At 42.2% G+C, this 26,719-nt stretch overlaps 1 protein-coding gene and 1 long non-coding RNA gene across 4 annotated transcripts; one reads left to right on the top strand and one right to left on the bottom strand.

Moving 5' to 3' along the window:
• Positions 1–1,675: 1,675 nt before the first annotated feature.
• Positions 1,676–18,677, bottom strand: LOC101414352 (sulfotransferase 2A1-like). The gene is made up of 6 exons (XM_058280870.2): positions 18,386–18,677; positions 17,046–17,263; positions 11,567–11,693; positions 5,452–5,546; positions 3,797–3,977; positions 1,676–2,072 (listed from the first exon to the last, which is right to left on the bottom strand). Exons 1-6 carry the CDS (start codon positions 18,513–18,515, stop codon positions 1,960–1,962), a joined length of 864 nt encoding a protein of 287 aa, XP_058136853.1. The 5' UTR covers positions 18,516–18,677; the 3' UTR covers positions 1,676–1,959.
• A 2,240-nt stretch (positions 18,678–20,917) lies between these two features.
• On the top strand, positions 20,918–26,651 carry LOC131274407 (uncharacterized). 3 transcript variants are annotated; one of them, XR_009181674.2, is made up of 3 exons: positions 20,918–21,021; positions 25,140–25,252; positions 25,581–26,651. It is a non-coding gene; the product is annotated as an uncharacterized lncRNA (long non-coding RNA). The 3 variants fall into 3 exon arrangements; XR_011646405.1 differs by lacking the exon at positions 20,918–21,021 and adding an exon at positions 23,830–23,985; XR_009181673.2 differs by lacking the exon at positions 20,918–21,021 and adding an exon at positions 24,252–24,874.
• The last annotated feature ends 68 nt before the right edge of the window (positions 26,652–26,719 follow it).

Consider the following 26,719-nt stretch of genomic DNA (forward strand, 5'->3'; position numbering starts at 1 on the left):
ATTTTTAAGTGCTAGTTTAGCTGGATATAGTATTCTTGGTTTGAAATTTTTTTCCTTTAATACCTTGACTATATCATACCACTGTCTTCTTGCCTCCATCATTTCAGATGAGAAATCAGCACTTAATCTTACGGAGCTTCCCTTTTATGTTATGGTTTTCTTTTCTCTTGCTGCTTTTAAAATTTTCTCTTTGTCTTGAGCATTGGATAATTTGACAAGTATATGTCTTGGGGTGGGCCTGTTGGGGTTTATGACCAGTGGAGTGCGCTGTGCTTCTTGGATATGTACATCTGTCTCTTTCTGTAGATTTGGGTAGTTTTCAGTCATTATTTCCTGCAACACTCCTTCTGACCCCTTTCCCTTCTCTTCTCCTTCTGGAATGCCTATAATACATATGTTTGAGTGTTTTGCATTATCATTCAGGTCCCTAAGTCCTATCTGGATTTTTTCTACCTTTTTATTGACCACTTCTACTATCTGTTTGATTTCCAATGCACTGTCTTCCACATCACTAATTCTCTGCTCTGTCTCTTCTAGTCTGCTGATATTTGCTGCAAGTGTATTTTTGATTTCTTGAATTGTGGTGTTCATTTCCATCATATCTGTTATTTTTTTGTGCATGTCTGCAATTTCCCCTATGAATATTTCTTTAAATGCCACCAAGAAGATTCTCTTTCACTCTTTGCTTTAGATTGCTGATTAACAGATCAGAGCCTGTTGTTTTCTCTGCTCTATGTTTTAGTAGCACTTTTCAACAGGCACCTAATTCCATGGTCCTTATATTTACTGCTTCCCCTGTGTCTTTGAAATGACAGAGAGATTACAAATGATAGTTCATGTCATTCGAACTGTTTCTCACCTGGTTTTCTGTAGGTGAGCATCTTAGCATTTACACTGCTACACTATGCCAGGGGCTATCTATCCTCCAATACGGCAATCAACGGCTCTCAGTATAACCACAAAATTGTGCATTCATCACCATAATCCATTTTAGGACATTTTCATCACTCCAAAAAGAAAACCACCATACCCCTCACTCCCCTCCTTTTATTGACGCATTAGGACATGGAAAAAGGGTAGTATTTGAACCCTGAAATTTATATGTATCATTTGAAATCTAAAAATTTAATGAGAGATTAGGTGTGTGGAAAAGGGGTTAGGAACAGAAGATTGTGTGTCTCAATTGAGTTGAACTACTAAGGGAAGTTGAATGTTAATGTGAATGATATGGAAGGTAGAAGCTGGATCTGAGAGTGGGCTATGGGGCACTCATGACTGAAGAACATTAGGCCTTAAGAAAAGTGGGGTTTAGAGTGTGTAGCGGGAACTGAGTGGCTTACAGGGAGCATAGTTCACAAATTACCTCTCAAGGTTAGTTGCTCTATGTAAAACGTTCCTTGCCTTCTGGGTGCCTTGGGGAAGGGACACCTTTCTGGAAAGACGCCTCCTGTTTGGTTGAAATTGTCCAGGAATTTTAGACGATAGGTGACCTGGTTTTGATACCTGGACTAGGCACCAGCAAAGCATCTACTACAGAAATACACACTTTGAATTCAGAGTAATTGTTAATAGTGGGCAAAAGACAGAAAGAAATGGGACTGGTGATGGTTACAGAAAACATGGTACTGGTGTACACAAGGTTTCATTTCTTACTCTAATACACATGTCACAAATATTGCAAAGTATTTCCTTTTATTTTTTACCTGGGTAAAATGTATGCATGTTTTAAAATATTATTTTCTTTATTTTTCTCTATGTCTGAATTACTACATAAGGTTTTGAAGCCAGTATGCCATGCAATTAATGAGGCACTTGGTTGTTTTCAATTATCTGATACATAATTGATGTATGATGACAGCATCCTGAATGCACTGATTGAGGTTGTGCTTCAGCTGACCTGTTTGTGCACAGGAGAGGAAGGAGGTCAGTAGTCACGTCAGAACCAGAAACATGAGCTCATCATTCCCATGGGAAAGCCTCTCGTGGAAGCCCCGCCATCTTCTCTTCATATACTTTATCAAAAGTTTCACTCTGTGCCACTGTGAAGTGATTTTTCCAGTCCCCAGTAATTCCTGTTAAATAGGAAGAATGAGTCTTCATCACATATATAAATAGGATCTCAAGACCGCATTCTGCTGCCTGTGTGTGTCCCCGCTTGCCTTCTCTCCTGAACCCTGACCTGGAAATTACAGGCAGTACAGCAGAGTGGCTAAGAAATTCTTTCTGGGGTCAGCCGCCCATTGTTTCTAGCCCCAGACGTCTGGTTGCATAATCTATTTGAGCCTCAAGTTTGCCAAACGTTAAATAGGATTTATCCTAATACTTGCCTCCTAGCAATACTGTGAGGATTGAAAAGTTATAAGGCAACAACAAAAATAATATCTGACATGCGTTAAGTAATTCTTATATGCAACGTACTGTTGTAGGATTTTACATGTACACCTGATTAATATTCACATCTCTAAGACAGCAGCTGTTTTATTCTCCCAAACCACACTTAGGCCTGACCATCTAGGTAGAAAGGGTATTCTTGCTACTCGCTTCTGATTCCACGCCACTTTTCTTCACTCTCATTTTTTTTTAAGATTTATTTTTATCTATTTCTCACCCTCCTGCCCCATTCTCCCTGTTGTCTACTCTGTGTCCATTCACTGTGTGTTCTTCTGTGTCTGCTTGTCTTCTCATTAGGTGACCCTGGGAACCAATCCTGGGACCTTCCAGAGTGGGAGAGAGGTGATTACTCTCCTGAGCCACCTCAGCTCCCCTTCTTCTACTATGTCTTCTTATTTTCTCCCCTCTGTGTCTTTTCTTGTGTCATCTTGCTGTGCCAGCTGTCTGTGTCAGCCAGCATTCCTGCAGGGTGGCTTTTCCCATGTGAGACAGCATTCCCACACAGGGCAGCTCTCCTGCACAGGATCCAATTACCTCATGGGCCAGCTCGATGTGTGGGACAGCTCTCCCTCACCAGGAGGCCCTGGGCATCAAACCCTGGACCTCCTATATGGTAGACGGGAGCCCAGTTGGTTGAGCCACATGTTTCCCTCATTCTCACTTTTCAATCTCATAGCAACCAGCTACACTACCCAGAGAATCTCTCCAATCTAGCTTTGTACCACCATCAGATCAATCCCTCATTCCATGAAGATTCAAACTCAAGCACACTGGATTTCTGTAACAGTTATCATAGGAAGCTTGTTGATTTCAATTTCCATATAATGGTCCTTCTAACAGTCTGGTTTGCTGTTCTTTGAACTTATATCTTTGAATGAGCATGTCCTTCTCCTTGTAAGCCCCTCAGCTCAAGGCCACTTTATTCCTAAGGTCTGTTGCTGCTCAGTCATCTCAGTGCCCCATAGCCCACTGTAACATCCAGCTTCTACATTCCTCATCTTTCACATTAGCGTTCGATTTCCCCCAATAGTTCAACTCCATTGAGACACACAATCTGTTGTTCCTACCAACTTTTTCCACACACTTGAGCATTCCTTAAATTTTTAAATTTCAGATGGCTCATGCTGATTTCAGGATTCAAATACTACCCTTTTTCCATGTCCTAATCTGTCAAGAAAAGCAGGGGAGTAAGGAGTAAGGCCATTTTCTTTTTGGAGTGATGAAAATGTCCTAAAATGTATTGTGGCGATGAAATCACAATTTTGTGATTATACTGAGAACCTTTGATTTTGTACTTTGGAGGGATTGTATGGAGTATGAATATAGCTCACTAAAACCGCTTTTAAAAAGCAGGGAATTCATTGCACATTCATTTCCTGATTTGAAATCAAGAAAAATTTCTCACCTTTTCTCATCAATTGTACTTTGCTGTGATCCATTACGGTATCTGGTACTTGTGAGAAATTGCTCATTTTGTTATCCTTCATGACTTGGAAGGATACATTCTTTAGGACTGAGTTCATTTCTTCTGGGGTTAGTTTGCAGCCCAAGAACTGGCTGATCAGCTCCACAGTGCCTCTTCTGTCCTAGATTAGGAAACACAAGAAACACCATGGAGCCTAGAGTGCCTACAACTGAAAACAGGAGGATTGCATCCAATATCCATGTGGAATCTAAACCCCCTATTGGCATAGATGTGGAATGGACACAACCAAGCCAAGGTCCACAGGAAGGAGGAATACAGTAAGGATCAGAGTGGACTTAATGATATCCTATTCATGAACTATTGTGGTTAATAATTGAGAAAATGTGGAATTGGTGTGGAAAAAGTGGCCATGGTGGCTGCTGATTGCGGGTAATGGGAGGAAGAGATGAGATGTGGAAGTATTCTCGGAACTTGGAGTTGTCCTGGGTGGAGCTCCAGGGACAATTGCCGGATGTTGTATGTCCTCCCATGGCCCACTGGATGGAACGTGGGAAAGTGTGGGCTATGGTGTGGAACAATGGACATGGGGTGCAGCGATGCCCGGAGATGTACTCACCAGATGCAATGGATGTGACATGATGATGGGGGAGAGTGTTACTGTGGGGGGAGTGTTGGGGTGGGGGCGGTGGGGGTGAATGGGGACCTCATATTTTTTGAATGTAGTATCTTTTAAAAAATGAATAAATTGAGTAGAATTTGGGGAAAAAAAAGAAAGTGGAAATAAAATTTAAGAGAAAAAAACTGAAAAAAGAAGCAGAGGCACAGGGGAAAGAATACCAGAAGGAGATAAAAATGAGAAGTGGGAAGAGAATGACTAGGTTGTGCACATCTAGAAAATAATCAAAATGGGATAAGGGTAAGTTGGAGTAAAAAGAAAACCAAAGACAGTTGGAGGTGATGGAGAGATGGAAAGGAGATAACCAATGTTAAAAGACATCCAAATCGATATTTATAACCATGTACCAGGCCACAAGCATGTGTACCCTTCTCATCCTCTCACTCAATAAAACTCCAATTTTGCTTCTGCTTGGGTAGTTTCCTGGTTTTCAGAGGTCTCCTGAAGTGCACCAATTGAACAAAACTGTTAAGCTCCACTTGAGTCACCCTCTTGGATAAAAGCCAGCTCTTCCTATGAATATACTTGAATATTTACATATTTGTGCATGCTAGAATCACACATTCTCTTAATCTTGGATTATCTAAATATTTCTTGTACCAATCTCGACCTTGCCAAGTCCCATCTTTCTTTCCATCCTGACATTGCTCATTGTTTCAAGATTGCTTCAGATCTTTGGCCACAGAAATGTTGATGACACTTTTCAGCATGTGTACATCCCATCAGGTAATTCCTCAGTGCATGTCTTAGATGTTTTAAGAAGAAATGAATAAGAAAAGTAAAGAAAGAACACGTCCTACATATGAAGAACAATGAAGAAAAGGTAGACAATAACTCAACTTGATCTCCTCACTAGGATAATCTTTAACTGAGAGGATAGAATAGAAACATTAAAAATGGAGGTAAGTTAGACACTATGGAGTGGGAAAGGGAATGAAATTTTTGGAAGAAGGTTCACCTGATGCAAGTCCTCATATGCCACTACCAGGAAATTATCTTTTCCCCTCATTGACAGCCAGCCACGAATATGGTCAAACCATGATCCACATGACACTGCAAGAGAAGTGGAGAGAAAAGGTGTCATTTGGGTCACCCTTGTGTGCCAATTGCTTGTAATATTCTGGCCAATTGTAGACATGCCGTATGTATTTGAGGAGTAAATGAGTGAAGTAGTGGACATTCTTTTCCATTTCCCCAATTCTCATGAGAAATAGTGTTCTACACTTACCCCATCGATGGCAAAACACTAGTTGCTCTATATGATAAAATATTTTAAAACCAATTTCATATATGAGAGAAATAAAATTCAGAATTTGAAGGAAATTGAGATAGCGAATTAAGGAGTTAGTGTATTATGGACTGAATATAATATGGAGTGAAAGTTTTTGTTCTTTCCATTATGAATATCATTTATTTCCCCAAAACCAAAAGAAAATGTGATTAAGTGTAGCAGACACTGATCTTCCTGTTCTTCACGCACTCCATACCTTTGAAACAGCACATTTTATGAAAAGTTTTACTCACACATTTACTTTATTCAAAGGACTGTAGTTTAAGAAGTCATGCCCTAAGGTATCCCAGTACTTGAATATTGCTGATGTTTTCAGACTGGGGTTTATGATCCATGATGACCAGTGCCTCTACCTGGGACATGAAGATAAAAATAGCTGACCCTTGCTGTCTCAACAATAAAATATAGGTCCCCAATTCCAGGAATGGTGAGCTCTTTTTCAGATAATATTGACAGGAAATAATAGAAACCTATGCTGACAACAAAAACAAACAAAATTCTCAAGCAGAGATGCAGGATGTTCTGGTTGACTCCAGGGTTCCAATTGTTCCTTAGTAAGGTCGAGGTGAATTCCTATATTGGAGTCACTGATAAAGAATGACATTTTCATAATTCCCTTTTTGCTTGAGTAATTTGTGATGTTTAGTGTTGTTTGCAAGTAACAGTTTGGTCTAATTAAGTAGCACCTCTGGTTTTTTAGATGATGGCACCAGGGCTCATATGATGAGTTGAGTTTCTGGACATAGTGTAGATTATAAACTCCAAGCAAGACCTTGAAATCAGCATTCCAAAAATCAAAATGAAAGTTATTTCTTACCTTGCAATAAAGTCACCCAAATTTTTGAGTACTGACAAGTTCTAGGCACTCTATTAATACATCCCAAAGTCCTCTTTAACCAAGAAGCAAATTGGGGCTTAAAGAATTTATGCCATTTGTCCTCTGAGAAACACCTAGTAATATATTGAATAATCAAAATTTGATCACAGAGAGTAGAAACTCCTAGAAAAGAACAATATATGTAGAAACATGCAAGATCATAGCCAATTAGGGCATATTGTGCTGCTAAAGGAAAAAGGCTTGTTGTGGAGAATATGTTTACTCTGTGGGTCTGCAAGGGAGTCTCCTAAAATGTGAGCCAATTGAATAGTGTAAAAGTTATTTTGGGTATTACAACCCTTTAAAAGTATCTTTTATGGATATCCATTTGCATAAACCCAGGGTACACTTCAGAAATAATTATTTTTAATAGAAATACAGGTTGAAGTCCATACTCTTTAATACAATATCTATGGCCTTCCATGATCTTGATCAGGAAGGTATTATTAGCTTCATTTCTTGTCAAATCTCCATGGCCTTTCCAATACCCCCAGCTCCAGGTGTGTGAAACCTCTCCTTGTGTGCTTTCTGGTGCTTGTCCACCAATCTTAGGCAAGTGCTAGCATACTCTATACACTTTTCCCCACATCTTAATTGTTTTTACTTAATAATGGAATCTGGAGATCACTCTGTGGTAGGATAGAAGGAGTCATTTTTTATGTTAATTAGGATTCTGTTACATTGTTGGCAGATAATTTGTTCTAGTTTTTGTTTTTTCCTATTATAAATAAGGGTGATTTGAACAGCCTGGTACATCCCTCCTTTTTGCACTTTTTCTAATATATTCTTTCATATAAAGAAGTAAGAATCCTGCATCAAATGGAAAATGCACATCTAATTTTGTTAGATTTTGCAAAATAAGCCTTCCTAGGCTTGGACCATTTTCCATTCCCACCAGGAACAAATGATCATGCCTGTCTACCAACAGTCTCATCACCAAGGCATTTCAAAGGTTTTGAACATTTGCTGTCATAGACAGAAAGACATCCACATTAAAATCCCTGGAAACTATGACTATGTTAATGCTAGATTAAATTAGGGACCTTGAGAAGATCTTGATTATACTTGGGGCCAGTGTAACCAAAAAGGTTCTTCTAATAGGGAGGCAGGTGTCAGAGTCAGAGAAGAAGATGTGATGGTGAAAGCAGAGTTTGGAATGATGTGGCCATGAGCCAAGAAACACTGGTTACCTCTAGAAGCTCAAAAAGCCAAGAAACATATTGTCCCCCAGAACCTCCAAAGAGGAAAGCAGCTCTGCTGATAGACACCCTGAGTTTTGCCCATAAGTCTCATTTCAGACTTATGATCTCCAGAAGTATGAGATTAAAAAATTTGTTTTGTTTAAACCTCTAAGTCTGTGGTCACATGTTGAGCAGCAATAGGAAACTAGTACACTGGTCAACACAAGAGATGAGAAAAGGTACTATAGTTTAAATTCACACCTGTCTTATTTTGAGTGAGGTATAGTACCTTTGCATATGTTTATCCCTTACTATTTCCATGGTGATAGCTTAATTTTGCTTGAAAATAGTACAGGGGAATAAGACGGGTGATAAGTAGGATGATTAATAGATGATAATTAATTGAAAAGCATTGAAGCTGGGCTGTGGATACTTTAGCAGAAGGATCATTAACCCATTGTCTTTACAATTGATTATGTATTAGTCAAGGTTCTCTAGGAAAATAGAATCAACAAGAGAATCTGTCAATAGTATGTGATTTTGTAAGAGTCTCTCATGCAGCCTTGGAAATGGATAAGTCCAGGTTCTGTAGGCAGGCTGCAACCAGGGTCTCCAAAGAAAGTCCAGTGAAGTTTCTTGAGGAGTACTAGGAGCCATTGACTGTCCAAAGACAAGTTGGGAAATTCTCTCAATGCTGGAATCACTTCCCATTTTAAGGCATTCAGCTGATTGGGTTACGATTCACTCACTGCTGATGGGACTCTCCCTGATTGATGTAACTGTAATCAGCTATCTATGATTTACCACTGCAGTAAAGTCAATGGTGACTGAAGCCCATAGATGCCCTTGCATTACAGTTAGCCCAGTGCTTGCTTGACCAAACAATTTGGCACAATTACCTGACCGAGTTGACACACTAGTTTAACCATCACAATTATCTTTTATGTTTTCCATTAAAAAGCTATACATTATCATCTGAAATACTTGAAAAGATGAGAGAAAGCTAGCAATTGATTTTACTGCAGGAACCGAGTCAACAGAAGTAGTGACAGTTACACAAAGCATGGTGCATTTCTTTCTTGTTTATATCATCATAGTTTAGATTTAAAAAAATATTTAAGCCTTTTATTTTGAGATAGATTCACAAGCAGTTGTAAGAAAGACTAGAGAGGGAAGTGGATGTGGCCCAAGGGATAGGACTTCTGCCTACCATATGGGAGGGCCTGTGCTCCATCCCTGGGGCCTCCTGGGGAAAAAGAAGAGAAAGTGTGCCTGTGCAGTGAGCCAGTGCCCACGTGGTGAGCCAGTGCCCAAGTGGCAAGCCAGTGCCTGCACAAATGAGTCACGCAGCAAGATGATGGTGCAGTAAAAGAGAGAAGAAAGGGAGGGTCAAGGTGAAGCCCACTAGAAACCAGGATCTGAGGTGGTGCAGCTGACAGGCAACCTCTCTCCACATCAGATGTTCCCAGGATCAAATCCTGGTGAATCCTAGAGAAGAAAAGGTGGAAAAGAGAAGACCAAAAGAAATGGATACAGAAGATCACACTACAAATGGACACAGACAGCAAAAAAGTAGGGGAGGGGGAAATGAAGAGGATGGGGAAAATAAATAAAGTGAACCTTAAAAAAAAAAAGAAAGACTAGAGAAAGATCTGGGTACCCTTTACACAGCTTCCCCCAATGTTAACATCTTGTAAAACTATAGTATATTATCCCAGCTAGGAACTTGTATTGATACTGTCTACTGATATTATTCAGAGTCTCCCAGATTTACTCCTGTGTATGTGTTTAGATTCATGTAATTTTTTCAAATGTGCACATGCAGGTACCCACCATCACAGTTTAACTAGAGAACAGCCCCCTCAACACAGGGATCACTCAGGGTGCCCTTAAATGCCCACATTCTCCTCCCTCCCTCCAGTCCTTAGCCACCGTCATCTGTTCCTCTCTCCTGCTAAGTAGCTATCATCTGGGGTCCTCTATGAATGACATGCACAAGCTTTCAAAGGACTCAGACATATTCCTATGCTTTGTTTTCTCCAGCTGCTCATGCTGATGTGGGTAGATGTGTTCAAATGCTCCTTAAGCATGGGCAGCAGACAGTCCTCATGTGGGTTAATCTAGATAAAATCAGTTTTCATTTATTTTGGCTGAAAGAGAGATGCCTGTGCACCTAAAGGAGATAGAAGAAAAAAGGTGGAGATATTGGAGTTCTAACTGATTCTCACAGCATTGTCCTTTTGAGCAGGTGAACACTCCATGGCAGGAACTGGAATAAAATGCTCAAGAGGCGATTTATAGGATTTTTGGTAACAGTTGAGGTAAACTTCATGTTGAGGACAAAAGGAATGTGGTCTTTCTGGTGCTTAGCACATGCAGCTTGAATCAAGTGTGAACAAAGAGAAACCTGCACAAGGCAGGAATGGAGACTAGAGGGATCCGTTGTTGTATCAGAAAGTGCATTGAACGAAAAGGAAAAGATTTTCCTTGAGCAGGAGGACAAACCATGAAAAAGAGATCACCTGGAATTTGAAAAGCTGCAGGGAAGCTCCACGGAGAATCACCTGGAGGGTTCCAAAAAGAGGAGCAGGAAGGACAGGCTGCTGCATGAAGCAGGTGAGAGCTGGCTTAGTGCCACGCTTCCCACAAAAGTATGTTCTTAACCATAATCCATTCCTGTGGGCGAGAACCCATCTTAAAGAGGACCTTTAGATGAGATCACTTCAGGTAAGGTGTGGCCAGTGGATCAGAAAGGGCCTTAATCCTATTCCTGGAGTCCTTTATAAGCAGATTGTAATTCAGACACATAGAAAGTCACCTGAAAAAGCCAGAAGTCAGTGGAACCTGGAGAGGCTGCCGTGTAACAGAAAAGCCAAGGACAAGCATTGCTGGTCACCAGGCCCAGAACTCCTCCATCTTCCATGAGAAAGCATCGCCTTGATGATGATGCCTTGGTTTTGGACATCTGGCCTCAAAACTCTGAGCCAAAATATTCCCACTGTTTAAGCCAACCAGCACATGGTATTTGTTTTAGTAGCCAGGAAACAAAAATGAAGTCATAGATCACGGGATTTAACTCTAACATACTACAGATGACATGTCCATTATGTTGCATATACTCTTGCAGGTAGAAGGCACAGAGTCATGAAAACCCACAGTCTCTAGGTGGGTTCAAAGAAAAACCATTCTAGAAGAGAGAGACAAAGAGGACCAACCAATATGCTAGATGATGAAATGTGTCAAAGGAAGATAAAAGGAAGTGAAGGATTAGAGAGGAATGCTTTTGTTAGAATACTATGGAGCACTTCTCTGGTAAGAGGACATTTCTCCTGAGACAAATAAAGGTAATTAATAAAAAATATTTGGATTTATCATCAACTGATAGAGGAATGAGAAAGGTGAAAGATGAAAGAACAAACATTGAAGTCTAGCAATCAAGGGCAGAGGAGGCATAAAGAGGAAATCCAAGGATTAGCTGATATTCAGAATAAGGGATCTACAAAGAAGGTGGACTGGGAGAACATGAGTATCCATGTGTTTGAAAAGAATAATTGGAAAACCTGTGAGGGGGCAGAGAGTGTAGACTAAGGTGGGTGGCACTAGAGGCTTATCGACATCAAGGTTGGAGGGCAATGTCAGTATTTACCCTGAGACAGTGTTACTTGGATTTGAGGTGCAGGAATTCCACCATTCCGTAGAGAACCATATTTTGAGACAAACTCACCATTTCCCTGGAGGAACCATTGAAAGAACTGTTCAAATGACTCTGGAGGTTTTGCAATCTTCATTCCTCTCCAAAAGAAATAACCAGAAGTAATAATATCTCTGGGATTTCTGATTATGTAAATAGCCTAAGTGAAAAGAAAAAAAAAAGTGAGAAATAAATGGATCTCATTCCCTTGCTCCTAGATTTTAGAAAATGGCAAAAGAGTTATTCCCCATTAAAACGTGGCTACATGTCAGTCTTCTTCCATTCATTCCTTTAGTAATGTTTGCTGAGGACCTACTGTGTGCCAGGAATTTATTTAGCTACTCTAGTTGGAACAATGAATAAGACATGGGTTGTTTCTGCCCTCAAGGACATTTCAATACAAGCCAAGGGAAAGTCCTGCAGTACTTTGAAGGGAAAATGGTGTCATGCAATATTGGTGCCACTGTGTAAGCTGACCTGGGTGTGAATCAGGAGACCTGAGTTTTGCTGGGACTCTGTCACTGACTCTCTCCCTAATCAGTGCTCTTCCAGACATTGCATGTCCAGGTCCCAGCTTCTTTACCTATAAGTGTTCACTAAATCAGCATTTCACAATCACCAATCAGAGAGATGTTAATGGCTAACAGTGTAAAAATGTTCTATTTATTATAAAATTCAAAATCGTGGGGTGAACAACTTCATTATGCTGCTGTCAATTCAGAAATCTCAGAGAAAAATGGTATCAATAAACCTGAAAACAGTCTAGGATGTGCTGGATCCAGTTCTGACCACCTGCCTGCCCCAGGGCTGTACCTGGACATGCCTGGAGTCCTGAGTCTTTAGTTATGTGACTTGTTCAAGTGAGAGCCCTTCTCTGAGCCTCAGTTTCCTCTTTTGTAGTACGGTGATAACAATGTGGTAATAGGAATAATCAGGACAATATAAATAGTTACGATAACTAATAACACTACCTGAGAATGTACCCTGTATCAGCAATCAAGCACTGCAGCACTTTATCTGCAGTATAATAGTAATTTTACGAGAGGACAAGCAAGACAGCATAATATTTCATGTTAAAAATTTGCTAGAAATCAGTACATTAGGAAATGGATGAGGTGTGATTTTACCATGGGAGGATGTGCCTTACATGACAGCATTTCCCTTATGATCATATTTTAGTGAAATATAAAAAACGTGCAAAAGAAAACTTTAGTGTTTGGTGAAATGACAAACACGTCAACCTGAGCAAGAGAACATTCATGGCATCATCCTTCCTGCGTGCCTCATGATTTCCCCAGATCTTTGGCACCCCCATGTGTGACCACACTCAGAAATGTTTTATTTTTAAATTGCTTCTAAACATGTAAGTTGTTTTATAATATAAATATATCAATAAATATTATCTACTATATGTGAATACATATTTATATAGTATATATACCATATTGACATATACAGTGTTTTTCTGTTTATAGTTCAGGAAAAGTATATGAATTATGTGCACTATAAAAATATTAGTACTCATACTATTCTACATGCAAAATATATGCATGTGTCAATAGCTACATAATTATATAATTTTATATACTATATATGTATATAATATATAGTGTAGTATATGTGTAAATTGAACTACAGTACACATTACATGTGTATGTAAATATACGTGTCAAGTAAAACACAATATTGCAGTACATATATTACTATATATCTATATATTTTATGTATGTAAAATATATGAAATACCATTTATTTGTAATGCACATATTTACACATATGTAATAAACATATATGTATTCATATAAAATTTTTATATAGCACAAATAATTTTACATGTGGTTCATATATTTATATATATATACATAACTTTTATGTAATGTTACAGATAATACACAAGGTATAGGTTCTGTAAGTACATATTTATACAGTATAAATAACCATATATTTATACAATACATATATTCATACTCATGTTACAAAGCATTTATTAGCTATTTTCATGAACATACCTATATATTGTTAAAATCCCTGCAGCCTTTCTATATTTGAGTAACTGTGACCATGAAATGTGCCTAGTCCCCAGGGGCTTGCAGAGGGCATTGCAACTAGACAGCAAGCAGCCCTGAGTGATTGTTGCTGAAGGGGTGAAGGAGGGAAGGGGGGGGTCTCTCAGACTCTCTTCTCTGCTGAAGTTTTCTCTCCCTCTCTCCCCATTTCCCTCTCCCCCTTCCCCCTCTCTCTCTTCTCTCTCATGTTCTGTTTTTTTATTCAATTCATTTTTTTAAACATTACATTAAAAAAATATGAGGTCCCCATATACCCCCCACCCCCCTCACCCCACTACTCCCCCAATAGCAACATTCCCCTCCATCATCATGAGACATTCATTGCATTTGGTGAATACATCTCTGAGCACCGCTGCACCTCATGGTCAATGGTCCACATCATAGCTCACACTCTCCCACATTCCATCCAGTGGGCCATGGGAGGACATACAATGTCCAGTAATTGTCCTTGCAGCACCACCCAGGACAACTCCAAGTCCCAAAAATGCCTCCACATCTCATTTCTTCCTCCCATTCCCCACACCCAGCAGCCACCATGGCCACTTTCTCCACACCAATGCCACATTTTCTTCGACATTGACATGGAGAGGACCTGACCTACAACTAGGTTTTTGACCTTGAGCAGTTGAGAAAAGTTACCTCTCAGCATGGCTGATGGAAAGCAGAGAAGGGGAGCCTCAAGGTCCACTTGGATTTTGTCGTAATTAAGGGGAGGAAAGATTTTGCCTATTTTTGTGAAAGCATAAAGAGAGTCATTTGCATTTAAGCTTCTAGCATTAGAAGTTCCTCAAGGAATATTGTTTCCTAAATATTCCTTCTTCTTCAACTTTATTATCTTGTGATAACACCCAGGCCCTGAAATCTATGCAAATAATCAGTTTACCTCTCAGTAATCTCCTACCTCAATTCTCTCTCTTCTTCCCCTTCGAGAAATAGCAATGAAACTGGATTTCTTCTTCTGATATGATGAAGGAGCGGGTACTAAACTAATCCTCCTGCCACAGAAAACTATAAAACTAAGGATTATATTTCAGACAACAGTTTTCAAGCAGTTGCCAAGAGGCTGAGCAAGACTTGGATTCACAGGAGCAGGGAACTAAGGAATTGAGAGCCGTGGTCTCCCCATTCTCTGTTGGGGACAATTTCTCAAATGCAGTGGAGGGAGCTGCAGTGTGAGCTCAGTCATGCTGAGGCACGGGAGCAGAGGTCATGACTTGGGGATGCTGGGGTAACTGAAATGGAGAGAACGAGACCCCAGAAAGGAGGCCAGTCTAGAGAGATGGAACCTGGAACGTCTGCCAGCACACCCCATAAACTGAGGCACACAGCTGGGCTCCAGGCACAGCACAAGGTCGCTGGAGACTCACCAAGATGGCAGCTGCCCTTAGCTCATCAACACCCCTGCACCCAGGGAGGCACCCAGGCAGCCAGAGAAACATGCTAACGTTTTGTACAGTGGGAAAAAGGTGAGAATTCCCCCTGGCTTCTCATCGGAAAATATATAGGCCCAAAGAAAGTGGAAAGCTGGCTTTAAAGTGCTGGAAGGAAAACACGCTCACATGCATGCACACACAACCATTAGCCCTGAATCCTTTATCCATGAAAGCTGAGAATCTATTACCAGCAGCTCTACCCTACCCTAAAACATGCTTGGGGAGTGGGGCACATGGGGCCTCCTATATTTTTTAAGTTAACATTTTGTGTGGCCTATGTGTCTTTTAAAAATAAATTAAAAATGTATTTTTTTAAAATGCTAAAACAAGTCTCTCAGTATGAGAGAAAATGGTAATGCATCTAGGAAACTGTAAAGAGCCTCAGAAACAGTAACTAAGTGAGCAAATATTAAAGATAATATTTTTCCTCCTGTAATTCATTAAAAGGCTCTTGACAGCAAATTAACAGCACAGTAAAGCCATTTTTATGTCTATCAACTCAGGTGCCCATGGCACAGTTGCTCTGCTCCACCTTGTTCTGTCTCCAGGTTGTCCCCGTCTAGCGGATCAAAAGCTTCAGTCACACAGTTCAACACCCCAGCTTTCCCTTGCTCAGACCCTAAATGAAGGACCAAAGCCTCATCCATACTCCACCTGCAAACCCTGCCCTCCTGGGAGGTCCAATACCCTCCTTATATTTCTCTCTCTGCTTCACCCTCTTAATATATTTATGATGGTTTTAAAAATAGGTCTTATTTCTTGAGCATGCCCTGGCATCAGATACAATGCCACACAATCGCTAAGCAGTGTTATTGCTATGGAAGTAGCTAATTATAGGTCTACTCATCATCTTTTTACACCTAATCCTTTAGAAGCTGACTTGAGTTGACCTCAGTCAGCACATTTTTTTCTTTTATGGAGCCTAACACATACTAGATATATAATATCTAAAAATACACGAAGAAAAAAATGCAGGAATGCATGCATAAAAGAATAAATGAATTCAGGAATGAATAACACCTATTTGAGCTGCAAAGGCTTTGCACTATTGCTCTTAAAAGCTGGAAAGCCAAGATTCAAACCAGAATTTTCTGAAACAAAACCCCTATAATTTTCCAGACCTTGGTCTTGGGTCATTTTTGTTTTGTTTTTATTCATTCTTTTCTTCATCCAATATTTTCTAAAGTCTCTATGTTGTACCAAACATTATGCCAGGTTAGTGTAAAATAGTAAAAAAAAAAAAAAAAAAAGTACAAAATAAGCATAACTTCCATAATTTCCCTGGAGAAATCAGTGAAACAAATGAACCTGACAATAAACAAGTAGAGAGAAATATAGCACAACATTAACATAATCTAGCACACTGTGGTTTTAGAATCCTTTGATAATACTTCTACTACCATATCACATAAGATGGTTTAATGAGGGAGTTTCATGTAAGTTACTCAACATCTTTGGTGTCATATGATTTCAACAATAATCTAAGGAGAATACACATTCGCATTTATTGGCCCAAGGTCACTCAGTGTTAGAGCCATACTTAAGAACTCCTGGAATTATCCATGAGGCATGTGGAGCTTTTTTAAGGAGTGGGGGGAAGAACCAGGGATTGAACCCAGGACCTCATACGTGGGAGGCAGGCACTCAGCCACTGAGCTACATGTGGTGTTCTGATTGGGAAAGCCATGCCATGCATAGATGATATCACGCTTGGAGAAACACAGCTGGGTTCCAGATGTGAGCAGCAAGCCATATTTCCTCTGAAATATAGGTTCTGATCTATAACCTATAAATGGGCAACTCAGTGTTGGGGTGAGACAGTGATCAACTTACTAACGAAGACAATATTTTTGGGAGCCACCCCACAGAGTTTACTTAATGTCAGACACTATAGCTTGGAACAAGGTTGTCTAATATGCTCACGTTAAGAAACCACATATTAACTCGGACCCTAAAACACGGGCATTCATGATGCCCTAGAAGGTCAGAGGGCCGTTGCCCCGGTTTGCTCACCTTGGCTTTGGAACTGAAGAATGACCTGGGGAAGAGCTGAATGGGGAGGTGGGAGGAGTAGAAGCGTGGGCCTTTTTGGAGCATATGCTTCATTATGTATTCATAACCATCCACACTTTCTATCCACGGTGAGCGATCCCAGGTGACCACAGACTGGACCCAGCTGGGGTCTCCTCTGGAATGAATCAGGCCGATGATCTCCAACAACCAGTTGGTTCCTAGATAAAGAAAGAAAAAAGTGACGTCTTAAGCCAATCTGACCTTTGGCCCTGCCTCTTAAAGGCAGTTTTCTATTTCAGAGATGATGCCCACACCCATAAATCCAATTATGTTGATGTTCCTCATTTGCCTTCCTCAGCAGCATTTGGTCAGTTCTCTGCACTCAAAACACCTCCCTGGGCATCCCCTGCTCCCACTGCTCCCTCTTCTTTGCTCCCTCCTCATCAGACACACAACACTCACCCCTAACCAGTTTATCTCATTCCATATCTAGAGCTAGGGTGAGTTTGAACCTGAGGATTTCAGAATTGATGGAGAGAAAGAATTAATCACTAAATGGATGTAACACAGAATCTATACTCAGGGCTGCTGCTCCACAGGTTTGTGCAAGGGGCAAGTTCCTGCAGCCAGAAGCTCCCGGAGGCTAGCCCCACTGCAGAGAGGATGCAAGCCAGGGGAAACCCCACCCTCCAAGGGGAGAGCATAAAAGAAGGGGCCTGCTGCTGTGCTGGAGACAGCCCTGTGGGGAGCAGCTAGCAGGAAGCTCTTGGCCTTAGGCGTGCTGGTTTTACCTTATCAATGGTAGACAGATGTTGGGCAGGTGAACCCCAAGGCTCAGAATTCTTTGTCTGGGTTGTTTTTAGAGGACGGCAAATTTGGCACCAGTGGCCTTTTGAAAATTGCTGACCCCTATGGTGGTTAGGGCTGTAGGTTATCCCTGTGAACACATCCAGCTTCACCACGTTGCCCTCCTCCCCATCCTCCATGGGACAAAGGTCCCTAGCTTTGCAATTCCTTGAATATACATCTTTTTTCTCTAGGCTTTTCTACACACATCTTCCACTCCTTCATCTGGCAATCACACATTCCTTCTTGAAATCTCAGGGTAGAAATACTTCACCAACTCTCCCCCCAAATACCCCCTCGTGATCACAAGCATCGGCTTCAGGATTCTCTCCACAAGGCCCCGTATGATGTCAGGTCCTTTGGATTATGGGGGCCTCTCTCTGCCCTTGGCATCAACAGGATGCTGCTCTGATCAACAGCCAAAGGGCAGTAGAGAGCAGGCACTGGTGACATAAGCCCTCAGCCTTCCTCAGTTTAGGATCCTGCTTCCTTACCTGACTTTGGGTAAGAAAGTGTAATGACATCTTCATCCTCCACCACAAATTCATCCCGCACAAGCTCCAGGTTTTTGAGAATGCCTGTATGGAAAGGAATCCCGTCTACCCATATAAAATCAGCAGCCATCCCAAATGCTTCCTGCGGAGCCTTCTAGCAGCTCAGGTGTCAGCAGTCCTGGAAGCAGCTGCTGGCCTATTTCAGGTGCTGAGGAAGCTGAGCTTTTACGAAAGCAGGAGCTTGGACAGACCAATCTGTACTTTGCTGAGGTTGCTTTGCTGGGCCACAGCCACGGAAATGCCAAGGGTGACAGGACATGGCTCTCTAATGACAGCTTGAGTAATCATTAACTAACAAAGCAGTTTCAGAGGATGCATGTGTTGTGTTGAAAGTGAAAAAAAGGGGGGTGCAGAACAAGTTTATTGAGGTAAAGTTGCATTCACACAGGTGCAGCAGCTACAGAGCTTTCTGCTCAAAGGGGTGAGCTGGGGAGCAGCTTATATGACTTCTTGAAACAAAGGGAATGGGGAGGGAGAAAGGGGGGCATGGTTTATGGTAACTTTGGGGGCCATAGGCACTGTTTGAGCAGAGTGTCCTTGATCGTTTATTAGCAAGCAGGATGTTGATGTAAGATGGTGGCCATTGGGTGAGACCTTTGCTTATGAAGGCTTGAAGTCTTTTCTTTTAAAGAATTATTTTCTTTTTGTCTGCCCTCCTCCATTGTATGTGCTCAGTGTCTGCTCTGTTTGTTATGTGCTCGTCTTCTTTTTTTAAGTAGTTCCAGCAACCAAAGCTGGGAACTTCCATGTGGGAGGGACACACCTAATCACTCTAGCCACCTCTGCTCCCTGCTTGTTGTGTCTCTCATTGTGTTTTCTCCTTACGTCTCTTCAGTGTGTCACCTTATTGTGCCAGCTCGCTGACTTGCTCATCTTCTTTAGGAGGCACCAGTAACCAAACCCTGGACCTCCCAAGTGGTAGGAGGTCACCCAACTGCTTGAGCCAAGGCCTCCCCACTGGTCCCCTAAGGGCTAATGGGTGGGGCAAGCAAGGGGGCCAGCAGGCCACTGGGACCCCTCCCCACAGCAGGGCAGGGGAGGAGAGGGGAAGGGCTTTACAAAGGGCAGCTCCTGACCCCAAGCGCCCCTCTTCCTGGAGCAGCCCGCATCAGCATCTGGGTGAGCACTTTTCTCTAGTTTCTCAATAAACCCTTCACTGGCCTAACTAAACTGGCATGCTCTGAAACTCTTCTAGGTGCCCTAGCCAAGAGCCCAGGGGCCTCCTGCACCTTCCAACCTCAGTTTTGCTTTTTAGGAAAGTTCCCTGGGGAACTCGCCTTCTCCAGGGGTGTTGACCCAGATGCAGCAGGATGTGCAGGCAACAGCACAGACACCTCCCGCTTCTGCCAGCAGGTCACCTCCAGCTAACCCGTTATCCCTAGTCATGGCTGTGAGGCAACTGAGAAGGCTAGTTAATCCCTGCAGGGCTGCCTGTTTCTTGAGCTATGAATTCCAGGGTGGCCCTGAGGATATGGATGATGGTTCTTGGTACCTGAGACCTACCCAGGGGCTGAAAGCCCAGGTCTGAGCCCTCCTCCATCACGAATTACACACGGCAGTGTTCTGATAGACACCACAGGTACAGTACAAACCAGAGGAGCAATTACAGGAGCTCATGGACACTGGAGCTGCAGCCCAGAGGGCGGCTCTTATCTGAAAGATAAGAAGGACATTTCAGGGGAGACCAGAGATGCCGGGTGCTGGCATGCATCTGCACCTCTAACAGCCTGACTGAGCATGGCTGTTGCCACAGTGGCAGCCAGTCAAGGAAGAAGTTAGAAGAGGCCTGTGAGTCTGGAAGAGAAGCCTAAGGGCGCAAGCACAGGTGCTCAGCAGGTGCTGGAGGGAGAGGGGCAGGCTTCCTCAGGTGAGTGCTGTGACAGTGGAGCTTCCTCCACAGGCCAAGGACACTTGCTTGGAGGGCACTGACTTATAGCACCACACACGGGGACCCTCCAGAGGAGCGGGCCATAACGCCAATTGTGTTTTACCACCCCGTGTCAGTTCCTCCAGGACAGTCTTTCTGTGTAGCCATAGGGCTGCTTCTTCCTCACTTTTAGGGCTGAAAAGTGGGTCCAGTACTTAAAATATCTAGGGAGCTAATAAGTTACACACAAAGCATATAGCATCTTAGGGCTTAGAAATAAAAAACAGAGATCAGAGAGCAGGCATAAAATGACTGCCCCAAGAGGTTAGAGTCTAGGCCCTAATTTCCTTAAATGAAGCTATTTCTAGAGATTATTAACTATAACTTATAGGAGAAGTTACGTTTCATTTTACTTTTATTCTTTTAATAAGGTTATGTTAATTGACAGGCAAGATATAATAAATTTATGCCTTGCTTTTCCTTTAAAATCTCTTTTTATTTACAATAGGGTGACTGCATGTTCTTTAAGAGAAGCAACAGAGCAAAACAGTGTAACTGATAAGAGATTTTGGTTGGTTGTGTAACATCAGATTTTTCTAAATAATTAAAACTGTACCTTTTCCCCTTTTGTGGCCATCGCTGAAGCAGCAGTGGCCAAAAAGAAGTTGAATCCCGTTGTCACTTCTGATCAGAACAAGAACCGTAAAAGGTATTTGTAGCAGTTTGATATTATTGATGAATTCCAAAAAGAAATATTGGATTATGTTTATAAACTGGCCATTTCCTCTCAGCATATGTGATGTTAGCCTATGGTGTCAACTCTGCAGGTAATTGTGCCCAGTTGTTTGGTCAAGCAAGCGTTGGGCTAACGGTAATACCAGGGCATTTATGGACTTTAGTGACCATTGACTTTACTGCAGTGGTAAATACAAAGTAAATGATCGCATACCCTATTTAGGCCGACTTTTAATTGGTGTGCTTCAATGTTCCTTATTCATACAAATATAAAATAATCCCTATGCTTAAACCTCAGAGAAGTTTTAGAGGGATGACTTACAAATTTCTGGAGTTAATTTTTTTTTTATTCTTTATTTTCTTTTAAATGTTACATTCAAAAAATATGAGGTCCCCATATACCCCCCACACCACCCACCCCACCCCTCCCATGTCAACACCTCTTCCATCCTTGTGGAACATCTACTGCACCTGGCAAATACATTCTGGAGCTGGAGTTAATTATTAAGCAAATATTGTTAAAGACATTTGATATAAAGTGATTACATAAAGCTGGACGCAGTCAGCCTGGCAGTGTATGGGTTTGTATGAACTTGGCTGACGCACTTGAACTTCAGGAGCCAGTAACCCCTTCTTGGAAGGGGAGAAATTGTGCAAATTAGTGAGAGTCACATTAAAAGGATATTTAAAATATTACCAGTTCATCAACATGTGAAAATTATGTTGTTGAGGTCATGAGTTAATATGGCTTATACACTTTTTCAGACCAAATATGCAAATCTAAACTAATTTTATTAGTAGAGTCACAGTTTGGCATGAGATTTATTGTACAATTGGGTGGGACTGTTTCACAATTCAGTGAACTATAAGTTGTGTGATCTTGGTAAAAGTTACCAGAGACTGGGGGTGGTTATAGGGCAAGGAGTAAGAGAATCAAGTTGATCTTAATAATTTCTAAATCCCCTTAATTCCAAAAGTACATCTACATTTCTTTGAAATTCTGCTTGCTTAGTGATTTCATAGGGTTTCCTCATCCCATACAATTAAGTCCACGCAGTCTCAGAAAGTTACCTGAGTAAGCTGCTGTTGGCTAGAGAGCCATTCCCTGTCCCCTCCCCATTTTTATAGCAATGACCCAGAAAGCACCCTCACCTGTGGACTTTTCTCCCACAATCTCTCTGCCCTTTGTGCCCAGATCTGGTTCTTGGAAAAGATTGTCTCCCTTGGCCCAAGGACACAGAGCCAGTTGCCTCAAAGACTGCTGCCCCTGGAGCCCCCAGACCAGTGTGGCAGGCTGTTTTTCTGGATGGATACTGATTATGTGTGGCTTGAGGAGTTCCTTTCCCCAACATTGTACACAGTATCGAAAACCTGAGACCTCTGAGGGATGAGTTTGTAGTGAGGGATAGAGAAGCCACTGCACGTGCTCATTCAAAGTCAGAAAAGGCAGAAGGCTGTGAAACAATGTCACTGATCACACACTGGAGGCTCTGTGTTGGTGGCGTGAGTGAGGTCCCATTGAAGCCAGCGGTCAGAGAGGCAGGAGGGCGGTCAGTTACAATTCCAAGGGACGCAGCAAGTGGGCACTGCAGGGATGCAGAGATCCTTAGAGGACAGACAGCTGATGAAGATTCTGGTGATTATGTGGGGCACTGTTAGAGGGGCCAGGGCGAGAGCAATTTCTATACAGAAAGATGCATCTGTCCTGAGGAGTCCAGAGTGAATGTGAACACGTTCAGTGTAAAAGCCCTCAGGAAACGGATGTGGCTCAACCAGTTGGGCTCCCTTCTACCATAGGGAGGTCCAGGGTTCGGTGCCCAGGACCTCCTGCTGAGGCCATGCTGGACCACGTGGAGTGCCAGCCCATGCAGGAATGCAGCCCCATGCAGGAGTGTCCCCCTGTGTGGGAATGCTGCTCAGCATGGGAAAGCCACCCCGTGCAGGTGTGCCAGCCAAAGCTGAGAGCTGGTGCAGCAAGATGGTGCGACAAGAGACACAGAGGAAAGAAAATTGAAGACTCAGCAGAACAGGGAGCTGAGGTGGTGCAAGAGAGTAATTGCCTTTCTCCTACTCCAGAAGGTCTCAGGATCACTTCCTGGAGCAGCTTAATGAGAACATAACAGACACAGAAGGGCACACAGTGAATGGACACAGAGAGCAGGCAACGCAGGGAATGGGGAGTGGGGTGGGAGAAATAAATCTTAAAAAAAAAAAAAAAGGAAAAGACCCTGAGGTGTGTTTGAGAACCTGGAGAGATGGGCATAGGGTTTGTGTGGCATGAGGTGAGGATGGGCATGCTTCTGAAGGAATGCACACATTAATCAGGCAAATTAGTGTGGATCTTGTAACTCCAGAATTAGGGAAATATCTGAAAGGCAATGGTAGCCCACAGAAGTGATATGAGTGTGTATTTTAAGGTCCCTGGAACCACTCTATGCAGCATGAATTAGAAGGTTGAGGTTAAAAGAAGAAAAGATGGCTATCTAAGCAGATAGGGCAAGCACTGACTGTGATTAGAACTTGGCCTGTGAGAGAAGATAGCAATATTTTGACCGTAGGTTCAAAGTGCTTTGCTCACTGGATGGGGTAAGGCAGGGTTTCTCAACCTCAGCAGTATTGGCATTTGGGCACGGTGTTCCTTTGATTTGTGGAGCTGTCCTGTACACGGTGGAGTGTTTGCAACATCCCCCGCCTCTACCCACCCTCAACCCCAGTCACGATAACCCAAATGATTCCAAACATGGCCAAATGTCTTCTGGAATCACCTGATTAGGGATTGAGGGTGAGGGAAGCTCATGTACATTTCTGAGGTTGCAAACAAGGAAAGTGGGGTGAATGTTGGTGTGGGCCTTGAGGCTGGGAGACCGGAGAGAAGCATAACTGGATAGGCTGGCAGGAGGAGCAAGTGACTCCATGGCTTAGATGTCCCAGAAGCCACGTGAGTGATGGGGAGATGCGAGTGGGTTTAAGCTGGCAGCCACAGCAGAGAACACCACGACAGCACACTTGCACTGTGCACCAAGGGGATGTGTGGTGTGTTTGCTTAAGAAAATTATGGGCCAGGCATGTTTTGTTCTGCTGTCTGATTAGGACTAGTGTAACTGAACCAAGTATTTCAGTACAGGTGCAGACAGATCTGGTAGAAAACACTGGGCTAATTACATCATAAACACTTGTTTTGTGGAACCGTACTATACACGGTGGAGTGTTTGCAACATTCCCCGCCTCTACTCACCCTCAACCCCAGTCACGATAACCTAAATGACTCCAAACATGGCCAAATGTCTTCTGGAATCACCTGATTAGGGATCGAGGGTGAGGGAAGCTCTCCCACATTTCTTAGGTTGCCAACAAGGAAAGTGGGGTGAACATTGATGTGGGCCTTGAGGCTAGTAGACCAGAGAGAAGTGTAACTACAGAGGCTGGCAGGAGGAGCAAGAGACTCCATGGCTTAGATGTCCCAGAAGCCACGTGAGCAATGGGGAGATACGAGTGGGTTTAAGCTAGCAGCTACAGCAGTGACCAGCATGACAGCACACTTGCACTGTGCACCAAGGGGATGTGTACTGTGTTTGCTTAAGAAAATTATGGGCCAGGCATATTTTGTTCTGCTGCCTGATTAGGACTAGTGTAACTGAACCAAGTATTTTATTACAGGTACAGACAGATCTGGTAGAAAACACTGGGCTAATTACATCATAAACAAAGAATGAAATACCCAGAGACGGGCTCCAGAAGTTCCATGATGCAGTGCAGTAGATTTGCAGGCTCCTCTGCCTGTGCAGCTTCCTCCAGAAGGCTGCTAATGGCTGCAGAACTTGTGTGCAGTAAGTCTCTTCACAGCTCATTCAAAGTCAGGAAGCGGGTGGTCATGTGTGACAGGGCAATGCCCTCTGGTTGACTTTTTAAAAATCTGAGCAGGATCTGTCTTTCCTTTCTGAAGCCTCCCAGGACACTTTCTCTTATAGATCATTTCCAGGGATCAAGTCACATGGTCAACCCTAGCTTCGATAGCACAGGAAAGAAAAAGAATATTTGGCTCTTGTAAAGTCAGAAATGTGATACCACTTTCCTTCCCTGTTCTCTCTATAGGCAGTGCTTCAATAAGGAACACCAGCCTGGAAGATGGTAGAGCTCATTCTGATGGAACTTTGAAGATCTAGCAACTTTCTGCCTTGATGATTCTCCCTCTACTTTGCCATCTAGTAAGTAAGAGAGTTGTGCATATGCAGGAATAAGACAAATTAGTTAGGAACTTCTTTGAAAAGGAGGGAGCCAGAAGTTGAGCAGTAATAGCTAGAGAAGGAGGACAAACCAGGTAAATGTTGCCTTATGGAAGCCAAAGAACAGCATGGTTCTAGAGTGAAGAGTTCATTGAACGCCGCTAATGAAAGAGGTAAGATAGTGAATGTAAGCAGCCATTGGACTGGTGGACATACACATCACCAGTAAACAACATAATGTCTATGATGTGGCTGCAAAGGCAAAAGTCAGTTTGAAGTAGGTGGCACTCTTTTTTCCTTCCTTTTGTAGGAACCAGTGGGATGTTGGAGATCATCAGTCTGATCCTCTCCAAAGGGGATTCCCAGATGGGATCGTTCACCATGGCTGGAAAATATATATGTTGAAAATCAGAAAGAACTTACAGGCTAAATTCCATGTTTTTCATATGTCCTAATAATGCCCTTTTGAGCCCTTTCTCCTAAGTTATTAGATCCAGTCTATTATTATGTACTGTATTTAACTGTCATTATCTCTTTAGTTGCTCTTTTTTTTTAACCACATTGTGGAAACATATTACAGCATAAACTTTCCCATCTCAACCACTCCCAAGCACACCATTCATGGGATTAAATCACATTCACAGTATTGTGCTACCCTCACCACCATCAATTACCAGAACTTTGTATCAGTTCAAACAGAAACTCTACACCCATTATGCATCAACACCCCCAATGTTTAGAAAATAGATATATGATAGATAGATGATAGATAGATAGATGATAGATAGATAGATAGATGATAGATAGATGATAGATAGGTAGATAGATAGGTAGATAGATAAATAGATAGATAGATAGATAGATAGATAGATAGATACAGGCAGTGTGGTAAAATTTTAAAATTGGGAGATCTGGGGGTGGGGAGCGTTGGAGTTCACAGTATGGGTTTTGTATTATTTTTGTAATTGTCCTGACAGATTGAAATTATTTCAAAATAAACAGTTTAAAAGAAATCAGAAAAGCCCATACCTCTATACCACCCACCTCCCCATTCAACTCTTCCCTGAGTCAATCCTCAATTCCAAGGCCAAGAAGAACCAATCTGTAATGGCAACAATAGTACTGACCATTGCCCTGAACTCCCGTGCTTTAGGCATAGATATAAAATGAAGTTCATCAAAGTCACCATACTAGACAACCTTGTTCTAAACTAGAGAACCATTTACTAGATGGTCTCCTTGATGTGGCTTCAGAGAACACTGTGTTTAGTTAGTTTAATCCCTGCCACATGCCAACCTGAAGTTCCTGACGTTGGATTGTCCACGTGGAAAGCAGAAGAATTACAAATAAGCACCAACAAACAGAAGAAATATGGGCTTGGTGCTCCTCTTTGAAACCCATTTGGGCTTCTCTAACATGATATCCTCTGTGGATAGCCTGTTCTCAGTG

Source organism: Dasypus novemcinctus, chromosome 18 (assembly GCF_030445035.2).
Source record: "Dasypus novemcinctus isolate mDasNov1 chromosome 18, mDasNov1.1.hap2, whole genome shotgun sequence".
Classification (NCBI taxonomy): domain Eukaryota; kingdom Metazoa; phylum Chordata; class Mammalia; order Cingulata; family Dasypodidae; genus Dasypus; species Dasypus novemcinctus.

Bases quoted from the DNA above. Each gene is read 5' to 3' on its own strand.
- LOC101414352 (XM_058280870.2), bottom strand. From the start codon at position 18,515: ATGGCTGCTGATTTTATATGGGTAGACGGGATTCCTTTCCATACAGGC. The intron at 5,547-11,566 runs GTGAGTTTGTCT...CTTCTCTTGCAG, and splicing joins ATGGTTCCTCCAGGGAAATG to TGTCATGTGGATCATGGTTT. The intron at 3,978-5,451 runs GTGAACCTTCTT...TTCCTAATCTAG, and splicing joins CATATGAGGACTTGCATCAG to GACAGAAGAGGCACTGTGGA.